This window comes from Pseudorca crassidens, chromosome 14, assembly GCF_039906515.1.
Source record: "Pseudorca crassidens isolate mPseCra1 chromosome 14, mPseCra1.hap1, whole genome shotgun sequence".
NCBI lineage: Eukaryota > Metazoa > Chordata > Mammalia > Artiodactyla > Delphinidae > Pseudorca > Pseudorca crassidens.
The window spans coordinates 54,323,199-54,347,760 of record NC_090309.1 but is presented as its reverse complement, the minus strand read 5'-3'; the positions used below and the strand labels follow the sequence as shown (position 1 = coordinate 54,347,760).

General features: G+C 45.4%; 1 protein-coding gene across 4 annotated transcripts; it reads right to left on the bottom strand.

Moving 5' to 3' along the window:
* Positions 1–1,321: 1,321 nt before the first annotated feature.
* Positions 1,322–24,561, bottom strand: ATP6V1E2 (ATPase H+ transporting V1 subunit E2). Of its 4 annotated transcripts, none has more exons than XM_067703084.1 (4): positions 24,394–24,561; positions 23,432–23,514; positions 8,470–10,229; positions 1,322–2,223 (listed from the first exon to the last, which is right to left on the bottom strand). In XM_067703084.1, the coding sequence occupies exon 4, from the start codon at positions 2,213–2,215 to the stop codon at positions 1,535–1,537; it is 681 nt and encodes a 226-aa protein (XP_067559185.1). In that variant the 5' UTR covers positions 2,216–2,223; positions 8,470–10,229; positions 23,432–23,514; positions 24,394–24,561; the 3' UTR covers positions 1,322–1,534. The 4 variants fall into 4 exon arrangements, with proteins under 4 accessions (XP_067559185.1, XP_067559182.1, XP_067559184.1 ...); XM_067703081.1 differs by having other exon boundaries at positions 1,322–2,318; positions 24,394–24,560; XM_067703083.1 differs by having other exon boundaries at positions 1,322–2,318; positions 23,432–23,507; positions 24,394–24,560.
* Between the last annotated feature and the right edge of the window lies 1 nt (position 24,562).

Genomic DNA, 24,562 nt, shown 5'->3' with positions numbered 1-24,562 from the left:
CACACTCAGGCATAAATTAGACTTTAAATCACCATACACATGCAGAACCAGCTACATAATTTATGGGGCCCAGTGTAAAATGAAACTGTGGAATCCTTTGTTCAAAAAGTACAGTTAAAGGTACTAAAATACTTATAAAGCTTTTTCTTTTCTTCTGCAGTCTCTCTTTTGGCTTGTCGTGGTGTTTATTTGCTATTTAATGTCTAAGTAAATAAAAATTACAATATAAAATCCTTAGCATGACTTTTATCATTTATCTTTATACTGTGCAATGCCCAGATAGAGAATCACCACAGTGACTGTATTTCTTGGCTTCTCCCAGAAGATGCACCCAGCTGGTCACAAGAGATGAGTCCAAGTCGCCCCCAGACACCGAGTTGTCTAATGGAGAACTCCATCAGGCACAGGATACTTCACAGGGCAAGTGCAGACCCTTATAAGCTCCTGAAGATCCCTCCCCGAGACTCAAGCCCAGCAACCTTGACAACTGCTGGGCCCTCCTTCCCACCAGCCCCCAGATCTATGCATTGTACCGAGGCTGGGGTCAGGAAAGCCAAGCCAGGCATCTCCCATTCCAACAGCCTGGCTGATCCAATCCACAGGAGACAGGTGAACCCCAGGGTCTTTAAACCTCCACACTGAGATGTGCCCAGTATCTGGTGGGTGAGAGACCCAAGCTCACCAAGTCACCTGCTGAATGTGCCATGGAGCTGCCAAGCTGAGCAGAGATGGCCACCATTATGCCCAGCCCTAAGATTCTACGGAGCATACAGACCCTCCCTGCATGCACACTGGGCAGAGGGCAGCAATGAGCACTAGTTGAGGGAAGGGAAGGCAGGGTCTTAGAGCACCAGGGTGCTGGAAGTGGGTGGTCAAGAACCCAACCCAGGGAGATGGGTAGGCTTCGGGAATCAGTACTACGTGTGAGCCAAGGTCCAAGTCCCTGACACATGCTCCAAAGTCCCACTGGACTTCACTTATAAAGGACACATGCAAATATAAAATTAAGAATTTCCAGACAGTGGCTATAAAGCATTAGACCCCAAGTGCCAGGCTCTTCTGACATGGAGCTCTGTGTGACTGCACTCACCATACACCCATGAAGTTGACCCTCTACACATGAAAAAGAGTTCTAGACCTTATTAAATAAGAACAAGAAGCTGAGACAAAAGAAGAAAAACAAACTTCACATACATATTAAAGAGCTTTAGAACACCCAGACCCATAGGTCAAGAATACCATTCACATCTCAGTTTGAGGACGAGCTAAAGAGCAGATGTCTCTACTCCCTTCAACACAGACTGTACAACTGACAAGAGGCTGTAATATGTATAGATAAATTGGAAATAGGTTGCTAAGCACTAAGTCAGGCTTTATTCCAAAGTGTAATGCCTTTAGCTAGTCAAAGGGTATTTTATGAAGACAGACTAATACCAGAGCAAAAAAGAGGAGGAGATATTACTGGTTTCCTTTGTCCTAATAACTCATGCTTTTATAGCTTAGAAATTCAACATGAGCTTCACTTCCTAGAGGCTTATAGAAAGAACTTCCTGTTGGCACTGGCTCCAAACAAGGCCTTTCGTATTTCTGGCATCTTTTGCTGGGATAAGAGATCCAGTCGACTTTCCAGAGTATTGGAAACCATTATTCTCTGATCACCACTGTAGACCTCCACACCTCCAGCCGCATCTGTAGCCAGTTGCACCCCTCTGTCAACTTGGACTTCCACACGTTTGTGGGAGACTGTCGTGTATTGAGGGATGGCTTTTTGCACTGCAGCCTCCACCAGGAGGAGGTCCTGCGGCCTGCAGCGTACAATCACCACGGGCTCCAGCAGTCGGAGCAGCCCCTGGAGCACGAGTTTATCCAGCAGCCCCTGGTAAAATACTGGGTCTGCCACGAGCCTGCTGAGTCTCAGCTTTGCATCATTCAGCAACTCTGAGACGAGGTCGTTTCGGGCTCTCAGGACTTTCAGCCTTGCCTGATTCCTCATGGCAGACATCTGGATTTTCTTCTGCTGCTCTATCTGCTTCTCTTTCTTCTCATAATACTCCATAATCTTCAGTCGCTGGGTTTGCACAAGGCGTCCCTTCTCAATGCTGAACTCTTCCTCAGCCTTGGCATCTATCTCTTCTGCCTTCTCGTTGGCTTCCTGCTCAATGAAAGCCATCATCTGCTTAATCTGCTTCTGCACATTGACATCACTCAGGGCCATGGCTGCTCCTGGAAAGGGAGGTGGAGGGAGAACTGGTGGGCTCTCTGGTTCCTTTGACTTAGGGCAGAGTTTCAGGAGTGTCTCCAGAGTTCCACATTCTGAGCTGTGGAATGCATGAGGGGAGGAAGGATATAGTCAGAGTCCAAAGGGAAGGATCATGGAGACCATCTATTCATGAATCACTTGGAGGAAACTGAAGCCCAGAGAGGGAAAGCAACCTGTCCAAGGTCATACCCTAGTAGAACAGAGACCCAAACCTGGGTTCCCAGAGTTCCATTTCTACTACACTCACCACCTTTTTGTCATCAAATAATAATGAGATGATTAGGGCAGACCTCAGGAAGACTTCTCGTCAGCAATGGCTCAATCACAGATAGCAAGTGGAGAGAATGGAAATGCCAAATTAATACAAAAATGGAAAATGTAGGCACATTTTGGGTTGGAGAGGGCTGGGGAGAGTCATAAGAAACTTGTGGTTAAACAGGAAGGTTGCCTTGAAGCAAAATCCAGGAAGGTTGCCTTGAAGCAAAAAGATTTTTAGAGCCTCAACTGATTCAAAGAGACAGAAAACTCACAGGCAGATGGTGGCATCCTGGAGAGAACTGCAAGGTGGGAGGGGTTGAAGGTAGTCTTTTAACTGGAAGTGGTTTCCAAACCTAGATGTACATATGAATCACCAGGGGACCTTTCAGAAATACAGCTTTCCAGGCCCCACTCCAGACTACTGAATTAGTATTTCTGCCAGTAGGGTCTGGGAATCCATATCTTAAAAAGACTCCCTGGACCCTCCTATACTGTGGGTGGGAATGTAAACTGGTGTACTCACTATGGAGAACAGTATGGAGGTTCCTCAAAAAATTAAAAATAGGGCTTCCCTGGTGGTGCAGTGGTTGAGAGTCCGCCTGCCGATGCAGGGGACACGGGTTCGTGTCCTGGTCGGGAAGATCCCACATGCCGTGGAACGGCTGGGCCCGTGAGCCATGGCCGCTGAGCCTGCGCGTCCCGAGCCTGTGCTCCGCAATGGGAGAGGCCACAACAATGAGAGGCCCAGGTACCGCAAAAAAAAAAAAAAAAAAATTAAAAATAGAGTTGCCATATGATCCAGCAACCCCACTCCTGGGCATATATCCAAACAAAACTATAATTTGAAAAGATACATGCACCCCTATGTTCATAGCAGCACTATTTACAATAGCCAAGACGTGGAAACAACCTAAATGTCCATTGACAGATGAATGGATAAAGAAGATGTGGTTATATATATACAATGGAATATTACTCAGTCATAAAAAAGAATGAAATAATGTCATTTGCAGCTACATGGATGGACTCAGAGATTACTGCACTAAACAAAGTAAGTCAGAAAGAGAAAGACAAATGCCATACGATATCACTTATATGTGGAATATAAAATATGACACAAATGAACTTATCTACAAAAAAGAAACAGACTCAGACATAGAGAACAGACTTGTGTTGCCAAGGGGTAGGGAGTGCGGGGGAGGGTTGGATTGGGAGTTTGGGACTAGCAGATGCAAACTATTATATATAGAATGGATAAACAATACAGTCCTATTGTATAGCGCAGGAAACTATATTCAATATCCTGTAATAAACCGTAATAGAAAAGAAAAAAAAAAAGACTCACTGGGATGCTTAACGAGCCCAGGAAAATGGTATATGAAAAAAATAAGACTAGCAATAAAGAGATGGAAAATATTAAAAAGAACCAAACAGAAAATTTGGAGCTAAAGAATACAATAACTGAATTGAAAAATTCACTAGAGGTGTTCAACAACAGACTTGATTATGGAGAAGAAATAAACAGCAAACTCGAGGACAGGCCATTTGAAATTATCTATTATTGTTGGAGAAGCAAATTTTTTTTAAAGTGAAGAAAGCCTAAGAGACATATGGAACACCATCAAGTGGATTAATATATGTAATATAGGAGCCCCAGAAGATGAAGAGACAGAAAGAAAGGAGCAGAAATCTTATTTGAAGAAATAATGGCTCCAAACTCCCCAAGTCTGAGGAAGGAAACAGACACCCAGATTCACAAACAAAAATGAGAAAGGAATCAAATCATGTCACTAAAACAAATCAGTGAAACACAAAGACATCAAGAGAGGGGCAAAAAAAAGCTACAAAGCAGACAGAAAACAATGAACAAAATGACAATAGCACATCCTTCTTTATAAGTAACTATTTTAAATGTAAATTAAACTCCCTAATCAAAAGCTATAGAGTGGCTGAATAAATTAAAAACAAAACAAGATCCAATTATATGCTGTCTACAGGAGACTCACTTTAGGTTTAAGAACACACACAGGCTGAAAGTGAAAGGATGGAGAAAGATATTCTGTGCTAATGGTAACCAAAAGAGAGCAGGAGTGGCCATACTTATATCATATAAAATATATTTTAAGTCAAAAACTGTCATAAGAGTAAAAGAAGGACATTTTATAATGATAAAAAGGTCAATTCACTAAGAAGATATAGTAACTATAGATATATATGCACCCAACATCAGAGTACCCAAATATATAAAGTAAACATTAACAGAACTGAAGGAAGTAATAGTCAGGAACACAGTAATATTAAGAGATGTCAATATCTCACTTCCAATAATGAATAAACTATCCAGAGAGAAGATCAATAAGGAAACACAGGACTTTAACAATGATATAGATCAAATAGACCTAACAGACAACACAGCAAAATATTCCACCACCAGCAGCAAAACACACATTTTTTTCAAGCACAGTTTTAACACTCTCCAGCATGGATTACATGTTAGGTCACAAACAAAGCCTTAACAAACTTAAGAAGACTGAAATCATACCAAGTATCTTTTCTAACCACAATGGAATTAAGCTAGAAATCAGTAGCAGAAGGAAAGATGGAAAACACAAATATGTAGAAATTAAACAACACTCTCTTGAACAACCAATGGACCAAAGAAGATATCTAAAGGGAAATCAGAAAATATCTTGAGACAAACAAAAATGAAATACACATAGCAAAACTTGGGACGCAGCAAAAGCGGTACTAAGAAAAGTTTATAGCTGTAAAAGCCTACGTCTAAAAAGAAAGATTTCAAATATGCAACTTAACTTTATACATTAAGGAACTAGGAAAAGAAAAACTAAGCCCAAAATTAGCAGAAGGAAGGAAATAATAAAAATTAGGGCAGAAATAAATGAAATAGAAAAATGGAAAAGAATCAATGAAACTAAGAGTTAGCTTTTGAAAAGATAAAACTGACAACCTTTAGCTAGACTAAGAAAAAAAGAAGACTCAAATATATAAAATCATTATACCGATGCCACAGAAATAAAAAGCATTGTAAGGGACTACTCTGAACAACCATACACCAACAAATTGGAAAACCTAAAAGAAATGGATAAATTCCTAGAAACATACTACCTACCAAGGCTGAACCATGCAGAAATAGAAAATCTGAACTTATCTATAACTAGTAAGGAGATTGAACCAGTAATCAAAACCTCCCAACCAAAAAAAAAAAAAGCCCAAGACCAGATAGCCTCAAAGGAGAATTCTACAATTTTTTATTTATTTATTTATTTTTTTTTTGCGGTACGCGGGCCTCTCACTGTTGTGGCCTCTCCCGTTGCAGAGCACAGGCTCTGGACGTGCAGGCTCAGTGGCCATGGCTCACGGGCCCAGCCGCTCCATGGCACGTGGGATCTTCCCAGACCGGGGCACGAACCCGTGTCCCCTGCATCGGCAGGCGGACTCTCAAGCACTGTGCCACCAGGGAAGCCCTCTACAAAATTTTTTTTAAAAATTAATGCCAACTCCTGAGAACTCTTCCAGAAAACTGAAGAGAAGGGAACCCTTTCAAATTCATTTTAAGAGGTCAGCATTATCCTGATACCAAAGCCAGAAAGACAATACAAGAAGAGAAAACTGCAAACCAATATCCCTGATGAACACAGATGCAAAAATCTCAACAAAATATTAGCAAACCGAATTCAATAGCACATTAAAAGAATTATACACCATGACCAAGTGGGATTTATCCCTGGAATGCAAGGATGGTTCAACATACAAAAATCAATCAATGCGATACACCACATTAACAGAAAGAAAGATAAAATCACATGATCATCTCAGTAGATGCAGAAAAGGCATTTGACAAAATTAAACATCCTTTCATGATCAAAAAAAACGAACTAGGAATAGAAGGAAATTACCTCTATATAATGCAGATCATATATGAAAAGTGCACAGCTAACATCATTCATACACAACAGTGAAAAACTGAAAGCTTTTCTTCTAACATCAGGAATAAGGAAGGCAAGGATGTCCACCCTTGCCACTTTTATTCAACATAACATTGGAAGTCCTAGCTACAGCAATTAGACATGAGAAAGACAAAAAAGACATCAAAATTGGAGAGATACAAAATCAACATATAAAAAGCAATTGTTTCTATACAATAAAAATGAATAATCCAAAAGGAAAATTAAGAAAACAATTCCATTTACAATATCATCAAAAAGAACAAAATACTAGGAATAAATTTAACCAAGGAAGCTAAATAGTTGAACACTAAAAACTACAAATCACTGCTGAAAGAATTTAAAGACACAAATAAATGGAAAGACATCCCATGTTCATGGATTAGAAGACTTAATACTGTTCATACTACTCAAAGTGATCTACAAATTCAGTGCTATTCCTATCAAAGTCTCAACGGCATTTTTTTAAGAAATAGAAAAAACAATCCTAAAATTCATGTGAAACCATAAAGAACCCTGAATAGCAAAAACAATCTTGAAAGAGAACAAAGCTGGAGGCTTCACACTCCTAACTTCAAAATATATTACAAGCCTACAGTAATCGAAACAGCATAGTACTAGCAGACAGATAGACCAATATAACAGAATAGAGATCCTAGAAATAAACCCACACAAATACAGTAAAATAATCTTCAAACAAGGGTGCCAAGACTACACAATGGGAATAGTCTCTTCAACAAATGGTACTAGGAAAACTAAATATCTCATGCAAAAGAATGAAATTGGACCCTCATCTTACATCATATACAGAAATCAACTCAAAATGGATTAAAGACTCCCGTATGATCCAACAATCTCACTTCTGGATATTTATCCAAAAGAACTGAAAACAGGATCTCAAAGAGATATTTGCATTCCCATGTTCATTGGAGCTTTATTCACAATAACCAAGAGGTGGAAACAACCTAAATGTCTACTCATGATTGAATGGATAAAGAAAATGTTGTATATACATTGAATGAAATATTATTTTGCCTTAAATATGAAAGGAAATCCTGTCATATGCTACATAATAGATGAACCTTGAGGACATTATTATGCTAAGTGAAATAAGCCAGTCACAGGAAAAATACTGCATGATTACACTTAAATGAGGGATCTGAAGTAGTCAAATTCACAGGAGCAGAAAGTAGAATGATGGTTGCCAGGGGCCAGGTGGAGGGGAATCAGAAAGTTGTGTTTAATGGGTATAAAGTTTCAATCATGCAAGGTGAAAAAGAGATCTGCTGTACAACAATGTGCATATAGTTAATACTGTACTGTACACTTAAAATTTTGTTAAGAGGGTAGATTTCATGTTATGTGTCTTTTACAGTTAAAAAACAGGGGGGGCTTCCCTGGTGGCGCAGTGGTTGAGAGTCTGCCTGCCGATGCAGGGGACACGGGTTCGTGTCCCGGTCCGGGAAGATCCCACATGCCGCGCAGCGGCTAGGACCGTGAGCCATGGCCGCTGAGCCTGCGCGTCCGGAGCCTGTGCTCCGCAACGGGAGAGGCTACAACAGTGAGAGGCCCACGTACTGCAAAAAAAAAAAAAAAAAAGAATAAAAAAAAAGAATGCTGTCCCAGAAAGATGCACCATTCACCAAGCTTGGTGGAAAAACAACCCCGTGTTTCTGACAAAGACCAAGACTTCGAGTTCAACCTTACAAACTGTCATTGGAAGTTAAAAAGAAAATGATTTACCCCACCCATTCCCACTATTTTAGGATGTAATTTTTCTTAAACTGCACTTTTGTAAACAGAGCAAAACATTCTCTGCTCCTAAATAAGACAAGTCCATTAAATATTTTTAAAAAAGGGCTCTCTGGGTAACCCTGCTAATCACCAGCTTTGGAAGCCACCATGAATGAAAGCAGAGAGAGTAAGAGATGCAGGAAGTCCCAGGTTAAGTGTGTAAAGGAAAAAATGTACCAGACAAATCCTTACCAGTCCACTGCCAAGGGCCAGCCTTTGCTCTGGCGCCGGGCGTCTGTAGGCAGAATGTGGAACTTGGAACACGCACTGGAACCTGGCACTGTTGCTTCCTTCTTTCTGCAGACCCTCACAGTTTGACCAGGCAGCTCGAATCCAAAGAGCCAGACTGTCACTGGGGAAGGCGGGCCAAACCAGCCAAAAGGAGGCCAAGAGGAATTTCCTTGGCACAGAGGCCTCAGCTGGGGGCTACGCTTTCATGCCCAGAATCTCAATTAAGTTGGCACATGGTGGGCCTCAGCTCTGGGGTGGGCTCACCTTAACCAAGCTGTCAGAAACAGGTATGTATGTGAACCCAGGCAGCCAGTTTATTAAGTTACTAGTGAAAAATACAGCTGTCATGTTGGCAGGTCATGGCCCTCTTTTCCTGTATGTGAGTCGCCTGGGAAGCCAAATCCAAAGGTTGTTTTAGTGAGAAACCAGAGCAAGCAAAACTTGCCAGACAGCCTTTCAGAATGCCACACCAGCCACAGGGGCTGGCATGCTCCGGTCCATCAGGGAGGACATCCTCTCCAAGCCCAGACAGGGCTTAAGGAGGCATCGCCGGCTTCCACAGTATGGTTGCTGGAGTAAGACTGCTGGAATTCAGATCCTACTTCTGCACTTAACATTTATATGACTTTGGGAAAGCAGCTCATGCCTTGAAGCCTCAGTTTCTCCATCCGTAAAATGGAAATAATAATAGCATGCACATCATAGGATTATTGTGAGGCTTAAATGAAAGAAGTGAATGTTTAGCATACTGCTAAGCACAAAGTTAATCTTCACGCTTGGTAGTTACTGTCATTATCAGCATCACTAGTACTATATTATTACTAGCTCTTCCCCTCCGCTTTAAGCCTCATCACAGTCACTCTCTGTGTGTACAGAGTACTTATGACTGATTTGAGTTCCACTCCCTAAAATAAGTAGAAACACATCCTAGTCTTGCTTCCTTATATTCAAATTAGGAGCCCTGCATGGAGTTTGGGAACCTCCCGGCACTTCGTGGCACATTCACCCATGGTCTCAGGTGGCCAGCCATATCCTTGGTGATGGTAGGTAAAGTCCTGGAATTCCAGGGCTCTTGGGCTGAGGCTGGGGTAGAGTCATCCCACAGCCTGTCACAGTCTCTGAATCTGCAGTCCTGAGTTCTCATACTTCTTCTGACTCCCACTTCTACTCAGTCTATCAGTGCTGGGACTTGAAGGCAGCTGCAGGGTGGGGCAGGGCTAAAAGTCAGGAATTGAACAAGTAAATGTCTCTGCATGAACTCGGGTGCCCGAGTAATGTGTCTGGCAGATGTAACTTCCAGTCTGTCTGGGATGGGGATTATGAGCCCACTTGAGCCTGTGGCTTGAACAAAACAACAAAACGAACTTAAGAAATGTGAAACACACGTGTCGGCTCTTGCACAAGGGCACAGGATTCTCCATTCAGATAAGGCAGGCTTGCACTGTAAGTGGCATCCACCCTGCCCATGTTTGGGGCTGGGGGCAGATCTAGAGCTCTCCAAGACAGTCGTACTCCCATAAACTATTGAGTACTGGGCTTCCCTGGTGGCGCAGTGGTTGAGAGTCCGCCTGCCGATGCAGGGGACACGGGTTTGTGCCCCGGTCTGGGAAGATCCCACATGCCGCGGAGCAGCTGGGCCCGTGAGCCGTGGCCGCTGAGCCTGCGCGTCTGGAGCCTGTGCTTCACAACGGGAGAGGCCGCAACAGTGAGAGGCCCACGTACTGCAAAAAAAAAAACAAAAACAACTATTCAGTACTAGGGTTTCTTCATTGCCCCCCAGACACATCAGGCTCAGTCTTACCTAACAGCTCTTGATCTTACAGTTCTCTCAGCTACAATGCCTTCCTCCGCTCCTCTCCACTTACCTAAATCCCACCTACATCTTCAGTCCAGTTTGAGCCCCACTACCTCCTTGACCTCTGGACTCCTCCTCAAAATGACAGCATGGCCTATTTTCCAGATATAATTCAGAGCTGGATTCGGAGTCTTCTGATGCTCTAGTTACCTTCCTTCCTCCAGGAAATTCCTTGAGGACAAGAATCTCTTTCTCTAGCAGGGGCTGGATGCAGACAGGCACTGGTTAAACATGAATTGATTGGATTAAGGCCCTGAGGCTGGGGCGGGTGTGTGTGGGGTACTTTCTTTTTTACTGTGAAATGTAATACACATTCAGAAAAGTGTATGGCTTAATGAATTATTATGAGGCAAATATCCTGTAACCAGCACCCGGGTCAAGCAGCAGGACATTGCCAGCATCCCCAGAAACCCCTTCTTACGACCTTAGGGAAGAAGACATTTCAAAACTGATGATTTTGTATTTGTAGGTATAAGAGGCATTCTTAGAGGAAGTGTGGGCTTGGAAATCTCTCCTCCCCGGCCTCACCTGTGTGATCCGGTGTGCACCTTGGGGAATCCTCGTCACCATTAGCGGGAAGAAGGGGTGGCAGGCGTGCTTGGTGGGCAAAATGTGTCCGTCACCCTGAAGCCCTGCCCAGACCCTGAAGCAACTGTTCCTCATTCTAGCTGGGATTTGTAAGCAAGTCTGAGGGTGGATGTGTCTGGGTGTGGGCTCCGTAACCCTGGCTGAAAGAGAAGCAGCGCCAAACCAGGGCCTCCAGACGCTCAGACATTACAGCGTGAGGAAGGGAAGGGGCTTTCCAGAGCTCGGAGCATGGGGCAACTTGCAGGGCCCAGGAAGTGGGCGAAGCAATTTAGAATACTAAATTTAAATACTAAACATGTGGGAAGGGGGACTTCCCTGATGGAGCAGTGGTTAAGACTCCATGCTCCCAAGGCAGGAGGCTCGGGTTTGATCCCTGGTCAGGGAACTAGATCCCACATGCATGCCACAACTAAGAGTTCTCATGCCATGACTAAGGAGCCGGCGAGCTGCAACTAAGTAGCCCACCTACTGCAACTAAGGAGCCCACGTGCCACAACTAAGGAACCAGCAAGCCGCAACTAAGGAGCCCATGAACCACAACTAAGGAGCCCACTGGCCTCAACTAAGGAACACACATGCCACAACTAAGGAGCACACATGCCACAACTAAGGAGCCTGAGAGAGTCACAACTAAGGAGCGCACTTGCCGCAACCAAATAAATAAATAATTTATAAATAAATATGTGGGAAGGGGGCATTCCCTTTTCTGTCTTTCAAGAAATATTTGTTGAACATCTACCATGTGCCAGGCACTGTGTAGACACTGGAGATAGAGAACAAGCAGACACCAGCCCACCTCCCAAGCCTACGACGTCATGAGGGAGATGTACAGGTAAACAGGAAATCACACTACAGTGTGATCTGTTAGGAATCAGCAGTTCCAAGAAAGCTAAGCAAATGAAGGGATCCAATCCCTGAAAGCCCCTCCCCAGCTCACCATGGGCTCTTTTATAATGAACTTCTCTGCAACGAGGTAGACCATGTAGTGGGTGGTTTGGGACACACCATTAGTGACTACACATGTTTTAACTGGAGGCAGGTCACCTGGAAAAGGTTAGCTAGTAGACAGTATTCGTGAAGGAGGATTTATCCAAATAGGCAAGAATCGATCAAGCTGTGATGGATACCTGACTCGAAGCAATACCTTGGGGTTTCCAGAGAGGACTTTGGTTCAGAAATATGGAAAGGTACCTGCACCCAACATGGGATGTGATAAAAGCCAGGAGAGCACACAGGCTGTGTGGCCACAGGCTTCAGCTGAAGGAGTTGTCCTCTGAGCAAGGGGTCAAGCTGGGAGGGAGAAGTACAGATGGGCACTGAAGAACAAACAATTCTGAGAAGCAGGAAGAGAGAGTGAGATTGTCTAGACAGGGAGAACACTGTGGGCAGAGACACCGTACTGGGAATGTGTAGGAGGTCTGAGTGCAGAGAACAGATTGGTGTGGCAGCAGACAGGCCTGCAGTGGCAGTGGGAGTGAGTGATGTCTAGAAAGACGGAGTTCAACTGGGGAAGGTTTGAAATGTCACACTGAGAGCTGGGACATTAGGCTAAGGAGCCCTATCAAAGGCTTCTCAGTAGGGATGTAACTTGGCCATACCTGGGTTTAGAAAGATTAGCCTGGTGATGGTGGAGGCAGGAGAGCCTGGCTGTAAGTAAATGCCGGGTCGAGACTGCATGGATGAGGGCTTGGACATGAACACGAGATGGAAGGAGATGTGGTACAAGAGCCAGCAGGTTTGATGACTCAGGGACTGGCCCTGGCGGCACCTGCTGCAGCTCCACCCACAGGGCTGAGCAGCTCAGCTCAGCGTGAAGACGTGGGAAAGCGGGTGTGATGCACCCTGCTCCCTCCCGAGCCAGCTGTGGGGAGACAAAGCAGCAGCCAGAGAGTTCATTTGGTCTGAAAGTAAAAGGAGACACCCAGAGCGGAAATCAGAGAAGTGTCCACAAAGCTTTATCCCTGCTTCAATTGCTGATAACTAAGGGGCCACATACAGTTTTAATCTAAGAACTCCATCCCAGTGGCAAAGCAGGCTTTGGTTGGGGCTGGAGAAAGCTAATGCCACTACAGGCAGGCAGGTAATATAAAGGAGAGAACCGGGCAGGGTCAGAAACATTTCTCCCCAAATAATTTACGTTAAGAATTCACAACTTAGGGCTTCCCTGGTGGCGCAGTAGTTAAGAATCCACCTGCCAATGCAGGGGACATGGGTTTGATCCCTGGTCCAGGAAGATCCCACATGCCGCGGAGCAACTAAGTCCGTGCGCCACAACTACTGAGCTTGCGCTCTAGAGCCCGCGAGCCACAATTACTGAGCCCATGTGCCACAACTACTGAAGCCCGCGTGCCTAGAGCCCGCGCTCCGCAACAAGAGGCCACTGCAATGAGAAGCCGGTGCACTGCAATGAAGAGTAGCCCCCGCTCGCCACAATTAGAGAAAGGCCGCGCGCAGCAACAAACACCCAACGCAGCCAAAAATAAATAAATAAAATAAAAAAATTTATATATAAAAAAAGAATTCACAACTTGATTTCTCCTTTTCAAACGTCTGCAGGAAGGTTACTTCAAAGGAATCAAGTTCCCCCCAAGAGCAATTTGCCACAAAGTTGCATAGCTAAAGGTTTTCAGTGGTGGTTCCCCCCACCTGCAAAAAAAAAAGGCCCTTCTGTTTCATCCCTGCCTAAAGGGCCCAGGCTTCTGCTGCCTTTTGGAAATGGGGACTTGGGCACAAGATCTGATATTTTAGAGAAGCCGGAAATCCCATTTAAAAAGTAAAATCCATTTATCTTTTTTCTTTGTCTTATTGTGGTAAAATACACATAAGTTTTTATCATTTTAACCACTAAGTAATGTTCAGTGGCATTAAATATATTCACATTGTTGTGCAACAGACACCACCAATCATCTCCAGAACTTCGTACCCATCAAACACTAACCCCCATTCCCTCCTCTCCCTAGTCCCTGGCAACCACCATGCTACTTTGTGTCTATGAATTTGATTATTCTAGGAACCTCATAGAGGTGGAATCATTTAATATTTGTCCTTTGTGACTGACTTATTTCGCTTAGCATAATGTCTTCAAGATTCATCCATGTCATAGCACTTGTCAGAATCTCCTTCCTTTATAAGGCTGAAGAACATTCCATTGTATGTACATATCACATTTTGTTCAGTCATCAATGGACATCTGGGTTGCTTCCACCTTTTGGCTATTGTGAATAACATTCCTCTGAATGTGGGTGTACAAGTATCTGTTCAAGTCTCTGCTTTCAATTCTTTGGGGTACTTACCTAGAAGTGGAATTGCTGGATCACATGGCAATGCTGTTTCCTTTTTTGAGGAAACTGCCCCACCATTTTCCCCAGCGGCTGCACCATTTTATAATCTCACCAGCAATGCAACAAGCGTTCCAATTTCTTCACATCCTCACCAATTTTTGTTATTTTCTGGTTTTTTGATAACAGCTTTCCTAATGGGTGTGAGGTGGTACTCATTATAGTTTTGATTTGCATTTTCCTAATGATTAGTGATGTTGAATATCTTTTCACATGCTTATTGGGCATTTACATATTTTCTTTGGAGAAATGTCTATTCAGGCCTTTTGCCCATTTTAAAAATCAGGTTGTTTTTGTTGTTTAGTTGTAGGAGTTCTTACAACTTTGTGGTCCTGAGCACTCAACTCCAGCTGCCAGCCAGGTAGCCACTCAGCAGAGCCCCTAGAGCAGGGTTTTTCAAAGTGTGGGCCGTGAAGCCAAATGGAATAGAAAACCCAGAGTTCATTACAGGTAGTTAAGTTTAAGTGTTGTTCTGTCAAACCTTTGTTAAATATATGATATATATGTACATACGTATTCTGGTTCACAATGAAAATGTATGGGTTCCTGTGATTTGCTGTACAAAACATTTGGAAAACACTGACTTCATGTTAATTGAATCCACCCTCCTTAGAAAACAACCATCGTTACTCAAGCAGACCCTTGTAAGTTCTCCCACAATCGATTTATCAAAGTATTCGTCCCCCAAAACAGGCCCCCTTTAAGGTGGGGATGGGGGTGGGTGGGAGTGGTCTGAGATTCTGGCTACAAGATGTATAAGCAGCTTATATGGCTACTATCTATTGAGTGTGTCCCACGGGCTGGTTGGTCACAGGACGTCACGGGATGGTAACCAAGGGTGGGCACCAGGCTGCCCCTGAAGTAGGAGGCCTCTCTCTGGCTCGGATGCCCCCACGGGCCATAGCTGGTGTCATGAGAAGTGCGCTGGACGGAGCATCAAAGGTAAAAGTTTCGGTCCTGATGTCACTCACAGGCCGGGTGATCTGGATAAAGGTTCACAATCTGCCTGAATTCCATCTGGATAAAGACACAAAGCCTCATCTGTTTACAGAAAGGGTGTTAATGAGGAATTTTGTGAAAGCCAAATGATGTGAGGAGTGAAGAAGCTTTGTAAAGTGCTAGGTGAACGTCAGAGGTCGTCATTCACAAAACACCACCCCAGTCATCCTGTCCTTCCCAGAACTGCACTCCCAAGCTGCCTGTGGGGTGGTGGATGCGGGCCAGCAGTCAGCCCAGAAAGCCTCCAGGGGCCAGAGGGTGGGTTTGAAGTCGGCGAGGAGCCCCAGGACACAAGCCCTTCAGAGGGAGCTGGCCGGCCAAGCCTCCAGCCTCTGAGCCAGAGCCAGGGACAGGCCCGAGAGCAGATGCTCTGCTAGTTCAGGGACATCAGGAACGTTTGGTACCCGTCCCCGGATCAGGGGATGCATTCAGATGCCAAGCGCTCCTTTAGTATTGACTTAACTCTCACTGTGATAGTCCTGACTGGCTTCACCTCTGCTGAGAGACACAGCTCAACCCCAGACGCAGCGAAGGTACTGGTTGGCGAGGAGGAGAGTGTATCCACCCAACTCTGTCCCTCACCATGCATAGTGACTTCCACAATGACCTGGTTGGGAAAAGTGCTATTTCTGACCCCCTCTGCCCTCATCTTAACACTTCACCCAGAGTCTAGTACATAGCAGTAGCGTTAAGCATTATTTGTTGGACCCACAGATGAATGGATGGGTAGTGAGGAAAGAGTCTCCCGTATAGACTGTCACAATCCTAGGGATTTGTAACTGTCTTTCAGATGAGGAGAGAGGAATATGAAGATGGAAGAGGTGCTGCAGTGGCCTGCCACAAGGGGGACACCTCCTCCTGTCCCACCCACGTTCCTGCAACACAGAGCTCAATAAGAATTTTTAAAATCTAAATTATTTAAATGAATTTGCCCAGGGTCCTCTGGTTGAGACTATTCTACTCAGAGAGGTGATTTGAAGTCCCAGGCAAGGCTCTCACAATCCTAACCTACACCCCACTCAGGGATGACACTTGACATAATTAACGACCAACCAACCAAAATAGTCCTGCCTCTGCTGGAACAGGGTCTTGAAGGCCTCCTTCTCTGCTGGGGGCATTATCCTTTAGATGTTGAATCAGAAAGTCAGAGGGAGCCAGGGAAAGGCCTAGGTTGACTGGAGCATGGTGGGGGTAGAGGTGGGTTCAGGGTAGGAAGCGTTTACCAGCCAACATAAAATTATTTCAGGGACTTCCCTGGTGGTGTAGTGATTAAGAATCCACCTGCCAATGCAGGGGACATGGGTTTGAGCTCTGGTCCGGGAAGATCCCACATGCCACGGAGCAACTAAGCCCATGCGCCACAAGTACTGAGCCTGCACTCTAGAGCCCACAAGCCACAACTACTGAGCCCGCATGCCACAACTACCGAAGCCCACGCACCTAGAGCTTGTGCTCCGCAACAAGAGAAACCACCCTAATAAGTCCACGCATAGCAATGAAGACCCAACACAGCCAAAAATAAAAATTAATTTTAAAAAAATTATTTCACTATCATTGTAAAGGGGTTGACAGTTAGTCCTGCCCCAATGACATCTGCTGGAAATTCCTATCTTTAACTGAAGGTCTCAGGAATGCAGAGTTTAGGATACAGCTATGGTGTTTTTTGTTTTGTTTTATTCCATTAGTCTTTTTCTCTTTAGTTTGGATACTGCTACGTCTTCAATGTCACAGGTACTTTCTTCTACAGTGTCCAATCAGCTGTTAAGCTCAGTCAGTGAATTTTTCATTTCAGGTATTGTATTCTTAAACTCTAGAAGTTTGATTTGGTTACTTTTTTAAAAATTTTTATTTATTTATTTATTTTTGGCTGCATGGGGTCTTCGTTGCTGCACACAGGCTTTCTCTAGTTGCAGCGAGCGAGGGCTACACTTCGTTGGGTTGTGCGGGCTCCTCACTGCGGTGGCTTCTCTTGTGTCCCCTGCATTGGCAGGCAGATTCTTAACCACTGCGCCACCAGGGAAGCCCTTGGTTCCTTTTTATATCTTCCATTTCCTTCCTCCCCATGTTCCCATTTTCCTTTAAATCTTTGGGTTTATTTCTAATTCTTTTTTAAGTCTTTGCCTGCCAATTCCATTACGTCTGTCATTTCTGGGTTTGTTTCTATTGATTGATTTTTCTGGTTACAGTTCTCTATTCTTTACATATCTAGTGACTCTTGACCTTCTGAAATTTATGTTGTTTAATGTCTTTATTTTGTTGTTGTCCTTAAAAAACTGATGACATTTGTTTTGCTCAGCAGTTATCATAATAGTGGATAAATTCGTTCTATATGAGGCTTGGGGGTCTAGAATTGCTTTTGCTTCAGGGCTAATTTAGCCCTTCTACTAATGCATAACCCTTCTGGAGTTTCTACTGATTTCTTTGGACATTCAATAGGTCTCTTCACATTGGCTGGTTGAAACTTAAACATCCCCCAGCCCTGTGTGAGCCCTGGGAACCAATCAGCTCATGTTCCCTGGCAGTTCTTTGCCTACCATGGTGGAGTTTCACTCTATGCATGAGCAACTTAGTATCAGCAACAGACTCAAGAGGACACTCCCCCCTATCTGGTACTCAGCCTTGAAAAGTCTCCTCAGCTGTCTCTTGGACTCAGCAAGATCACTATGGTCAACTTTGGTTCCCCCTTACTGTGCTGCAATTCAGAAAGTACTTCCAGCAGAAAGGGTAATTAGTAGTAGAGCTTGCCTCATTTGCTCCTTTCTTTCAGAAATCACAGTCCTGTGCTATGTTCAACATCTGAAAACAGTGATTTCATATATTTTGTGCAAGTTTCGAATTGCTTACATTAGGAAGGTATATAGATTGAACGTGTCCCCGCAAAATTCGTATGCTGGAAACTAATGCCCAAAGTAATGGTCTTAGTAGGGGCCTTCGAGAGGTGAGTAGGTCATGAGGGTAGAGGCCTCATGAGTGGGATTAGCGCCCTTATAAATGAGGCCCAACAGAGTCCCTTTGCCCCTTCTGCCATGTCTGCAACCCAGAAGAGGGCCCTCCCCAACCATGCTGGTACCCTGATCCTGGATTTCCATCCCCCAGAGCTATGAAAAATAAAGTTCTGTTGTTTATTAGCTACCCAGTGTGTGGCATTTTGTTATAGCAGCCCGAATGGACTAAGACATAGGTTGGTCTGGTAGAAGTGGGAATCTCTGCTCCCACTGCAGGAAGCACATTCAATATAGCGATCCACTCCTCCAACCTCTTCTCAAGAGGCTGCGGTGCGAGGAACAGAAGCTGTCAGGGGCTAACTGCACAGCAAAGGAACCTCCAAGGACCATGCACAGCACACAAGATCGTGGGCAGGCTGGTACAGCTGCTCAAGACTGTCTTTCCAGGAGCCACGCCCAACACACGCCTCAGGACCTGCTCTGATGAGAAAATCACTTCTGGTGTCATCGCTGCCACCAAATTCTAGACAGTCAGTGTGTACGGCAGTCACTTCTGCACCAGGAACTCAGTCACACCACAACCAACACCACCACCCACCCTGTGTGCCACTTCCTGTGTTTAGTACTGAGTTGTGTACCCAACACTAAAGCTGCAACCTCCAGAAAGCGTGCCTGTATTTAACTCTAGTCACTTCAGCTCTTGAGTCTGACAATGAAAGCAAGGGTCTGTAACTTTCGGCTTCCATAAGGGGCGATCTTTTCTTCCTACCATGACTTACGAAGTGGGAGATTTCCCAAATTCAAAACGTGCTTATAATACTCAGTGACCACAACATCCACTGTGCAAGAACAATCATAAATGAGTCTCAGATGGTTTTCTGGCACTCTTAGTACTGAAGCCTGGAATAAAATCATTAATTTCATTTCTGGAAGAGGGATCTATGATCCAGCCTCCTTTGGACCTTATAAGAGGTGGTCACTCCCAGATCATATGAGTATTCTGCACCAGCAACCTCTAAAGAAGTGTCCTTTTCATGATTCAGCAATGGGGGCAATGCCATCAGGTATAACGACTGGTCTCCTGACCTAGGCTGCAGCAAAAGATAGTTAGGAATGAAGATCGGAAAACATTATTAAAGATGCTTGAGCCCAAATTCTCAGAGGCTGGGGTTTACTTCTGAGTTCCTGGTATGTAATGAACTGGAAAAAAGAGATCTAGATGCATTCTAGAAACATAACTAGAAATGAAAAGCAAGTGAGCCAGATTTATTGGATTTTTTTTATCATTCTGATCATTGGGAACCACTGACCTTTAAGAAAGGTCATTGCTGCAGTGTTTAAGCCATTAGTATCTTAGCTAAAAAAATGTGCAATGTATATTACATCTGAGCCCTAAGAGAAAAGGATGCAGATGGGAGGTTTTAGTGGTGGGAAGGAAAAGAGGAATAGGTATGGCACATAGCATGATGCTATGATCGTGGGACAGGTGAAGTCTGGGAAGCAAGAGAGCTCTGGGGAATGAAGAGTCTGCAGTCTGCAAAGAGAAAAGAAGCATGTATGGAGACAAGAAGCATAACTGAAGAGCAGAGGGGACGGGGTAAAAGGATGATAACCACTTTACCTCCTTACCAGTAACTCTAAGGAGGAAATTTGAAGGGGGCAGAGTGTACCTACTATCAGACAAGAATTAGGGATTCACACCAAGCATGGATTCATGTACTGACAAACCAACTGACTGAAATTTGAAACAAATCATAGATTTTAGATCCTTCTCACTTCCTTCTTCCCTTGAAATCTGCTTTTCCTAAAGTTCTTTATTTCTAGTATAGCTTGGGGAGGCCTAGAAACTTTGACTGGTGGGCAACAATCCAGATGTAATAGATATCGCTGGTCGCCTCCCCAGCATATATTCCCCCATGCCTGCGATGCCTGCCGCCCGCTGTGCAGGAACCGTAGAATCTAAGTGGGATTAAAATCCTGGCCTTCGGGTGGGCCCTGATAGGCCTAATCAGGATAGTCCCAATCCCTTGTCACAGTGATGGTTTCAGGGATGGCCAATAGCCCAGGCCTAAGGCAACGAGCGTCTGACATTCTGCTGGCCACCATGATGAACTCAGCTAATCTGATCAGAGAAAGTCCAAGACTTTTGTGCAATCAGTGAGTCAAGAGAAGCTCTTTCTCCTCCTGGGCAGTGTGGTGTACGGGTGGTAATGCCTGGACCTGGTACAACCATTCTGTTTTCAAGAGAGAAAGCAACCTAAGTAGGAAGCTGGCCCAAAGAGAAGAGAAAAACTGAGAGAAGTGAAGAAAAAAATAGATCCAGAGTTTTGATCAAGCCATGCCCGAAGCTTGAGCTACTTCTGTATGTTTCAGTCAAAGAAGTCCATATACTCCCTTTGCTGTTGAAGCCAGTTTGGGTTGACTTTCCTATTACTTGCAACCCAAAGCATCATGACACCAAATGATCCATTGGAATCCAGTTTTCCATTTTGGGGGTGAATGTGAGGGAACACAAACAAAATGACAGAAACTTAATGTCCTTCTAGAGATCTACTCTCAGCTTGATTTAGGCAGTTGGTCTCATGGTTAGGCACCAAGAGGAGATGGGAAAGTTTTTAAAAGTAAGGAAGAAAACTAAAATAAGGAGGATAAAAACAGAGGAGATTAAAAAGGAATGGAGAGAAGGAATACGTCAATGGAATCATACGTCAATGGATAACGCCTCAGAGGTATCCTAGCCCTTCCCCATGCTGTGTTACCAAGCCCTGTGGACTTGGTCATCTAAATATCCTGCTAGGGACTTCCCTGGTGGCACAGCAATTAAGAATCCACCTGCCAATGCAGGGGACACGGGTTCGAGCCCTGGTCCTGGAAGATCTCACATGCCACGGAGCAACTAAGCCTGTGAGCCACAACTACTGAGCCCACGTGCCACAACTACTGAAGCCCACGTGCCTAGAGCCCATGCTCTGCAACAAAAGAAACCACTGCAACGAGAAGCCCGCACACCACAACGAAGAGTAGCCCCCGCTCACCGCAACTAGAGAAAGCCCGCACACAACAACAAAGACCCAATGCAGCCAAAAATTAATTAATTAAAATATCCTGCTACCCATGGCCTCCTCTTCATTTACACAGCCATGCCTGGTTCAGACCTTCGTGACCTCTCTCCTCACTTCCTCTGCCTTCACTCTCGTCCCCTCTAAATCCATGTTCTAACACCACTCCCAGAGTGATCTTCTCAAAAGACAGCTCTAAACTTGTCATTTCCTACTGAAAAACTTTTAATGCCTCCTTCCTGTGGAACATGGGAAGTAGCATGAGCTCAGAAGACTGACCATTTTGAAAGCTAGCTCTGCCACTTACCAGCTACATGACTTTGGGCAAATTTCTGAATTTCGCTGCACATCACTTATCTCAACTGTAGTGATAATACTAACATAGTAAAGATTCCCTTGGTTACCAGTGACAGAAAACCAACCCACACCCACTAGGCAAAAAGGGAAGGGGGACTTGTTAAATCAAGTGACTAACTGAAGACCAGTAGGTACGACAGGGTCCCAGGGATAACCAGAAATAGGAACTCGTGAATATCCTGTGAGTCTCTTCCATTCTTCAAGGTTCTGGTGGAGCCCTGCATGCCCGGTGGGGCCCTGCATGCTCTTAACGTGGTTTCCAGAGGCCCATGGCCTGGCAGCATCACATAGTTCTCAATTACATACAAACCAGTTGCCCTGCACCACTAATCCTGCATTCTGTCCACCTACATGGCTCACCATTCCCAAGAAGTTGTGTGCTGTTCCTTCTTGCTGGGGGGCAGGGTTGTCTTTCCTAGGCATTCTTATCTTACTCCTATTGGCCTCTTAACCCCCAGGCCAATGACACCCTTCTGCAAATCCTTCCTCAGCACATCTAGAGCTAGGTACTAACAGCCTCCCTGCACTTGCCGAAGACTGTTCTTTATCCTCGATCACAGCACTGATCACATTATATAGTAATTATTTGTTGAGATCTGTTTGGTCCTTCCAGCTAACCCATCATTGGGCTGACCTGGGCATCCAGGATAATTCTCCCGTCTCCCTCCTACTCTACATTCAACTGGTGGAATCAGTCCAGAGCTCAAAGTACTCCTGGCAGTCAGTCTTGGCTTTTCTATGGGCCAAAGGGATGAGGTCACCGTCATCAATGAAGTCACCACTGCATGATTCATCTGACAGCAGTTCCCCACTTGGAGTGTTCTGATATTCCCAGAGCTTCTCCCAAAGCATCCAGAACCTGGAGTTCCTTCCAGTTTTCAAGGTTCTAGAGCTAATCCTCCAGCTCTCTGGATCCCTGGTAAATATCTGCCACACTGAAAAGCAGCATGAGAACAGAGAGGCTGGAGTCCTCAGTGGGGGAAGCCTCCATCCTCCAGTCCTGGGACAGACCTCATTATCCCTCAAAAAGGCCGTCCCCATGTCTCTAGCAACTGCTTCTCCCCTGGCCCAAAGCTTTTGCCAGGATCTCTCAGGACACATTGTGAAGAGCCCTAGCGTTCTCAAAGGTGAGCCCTGACCTCACCCTTATGGATGAGCTCACATTTATAGATGAGAAAGCAGAGGCCCCAAGAACAGAAGTGGCATATGCTCAAGGTCACACTGCTAAGTACCGTCAGAGCCAGACCCAAATGCCCTTTCTAGGCTGAGTGCGCCCGGTAGTTCCTTAACCTCTCCTGATAGACCCTCCTTTCACAATCCCAGTCCCAGCAAATGCTGTCTGAAGAAGTAGTCCTGTAGGCAAAGGGGGCAAGTGCTCCTTTCTTCCCCTCTAGAAGGAAGTGGCAGAGACTAGTCTTGAACCAAGATCTGACTTCAAGGCACTGAACTGCCTTCCTTAACCTGTCATTCAGTACATAAAAAATATCTTCCAGATTCACTGCATAACCTAAAGCAGCTGGCAATGTAAATACCCACACTCAGACACAAATGGAGGGGTCTGGTGAGACGTTCAGTGGGACCCCACAAGGAACTTCCAAGAATCCAGGAAGTCTTGCAGGACAATGGAAATCAGATTTGGGGTTTGAGAGTTGAGGCCTGGGAAGTGTGGCGTGAGGACATAACTGAGCATTTCCCAAAGTGTGTTCCAAGTCCTTGAATGCTGGAATTAGCTGGAAGCCTTTGACATAACCACTTCACCTCTCTGCGTCTCAATTTGCTTACCTGCAACCTCAGGGAGATCTAAGGGAGGTGGTCCAGTTGACCTCTGCGGTGCCTCTCAACACAGCATTTTCTGATCCTGTGAACTGATGAAAGGAAGCGATTTATCTCCTGTCAGCAAGGGGAGGGAGGGTGTGGTGGCTACGTGCAGAGTATTCTCCCCCCCCAACCCCCCGGCCCCAGGGCCTAAAGTTAGAAGCAGCACTGTTGGCGAGTGAACGCGACCTGGCCTGACGGGTGTTTCCAAGCAAGCATCGCCCAGGCAGGAAGACAGGGGTGGTTGCCTGGATCACAGGCCGCGTCTTAGAGCTCTAGAGTGTATCACTCCTCAGGGATCACAACCTAACACCTTCGAGGGACACTGGGACTGTAAAGGGGCCTCAGAGAATGTCGCCTATAGGGGGAGCAAAGGTACACCCGCCGCATCCAGAGTCGCAGAGTCTCCCTTCTCTGGCTGGTGCGGGGGTGCGTCAGTGGTTCAAGATGCTGTAACTCCCTTAGACACCAGTTTCGTAGTAAATGACTCAAGCTCTGCCGTGAACAGCATGGGGTGGTGGGGATGGTGGGAGGCGGGACGGAGCAGTAAGTCAGGAGTCCCTACATTCCAGCTCAGGGACCACCGCCACCCCTCCCCCATCACCCCGTGCGTGAGAGTGAAAATTTTTTAAAAATTAAAAAAAATTTTTTTAACTCTCTTGCCCTTTCTTCCTTCCCGATTTCTAGTTCTGTTGTGCACTTAGAGGCCGACAGAATGGATCCTGCCTTCCGGGTGGAGTTTAAATATACGTAAATAATTTTTCATGACTATTGCGTCATCATAAGAGTCGTCGCGGTTCCCCAAGAGGCCTCCACGTCTTCTCCCAGCATCGGAGCCTGTGGACGCTTCTGGGCGTTGCGCACACTTTCGCGAGGAGCCCTCGCCTCCTCGCGAGCGCTGGTCGCTCGGCCCCCTCCCCCAGTCTCACCTTCCTCCCCGTCGCTCCTCCTCGGCTCCTCCTCCTCGCCCCCTCCCCACATCCCTCGCGGGGAGTCAAGCTAGGGTGAGCCGGCAGGGCCGAGCTGCGTCCGCGGGCGGGGCGCGGGGCGCGGGGCGCGGGAGCCGGCAGGCAGGCGGGCGGGCGGGGGCGCGGAGCC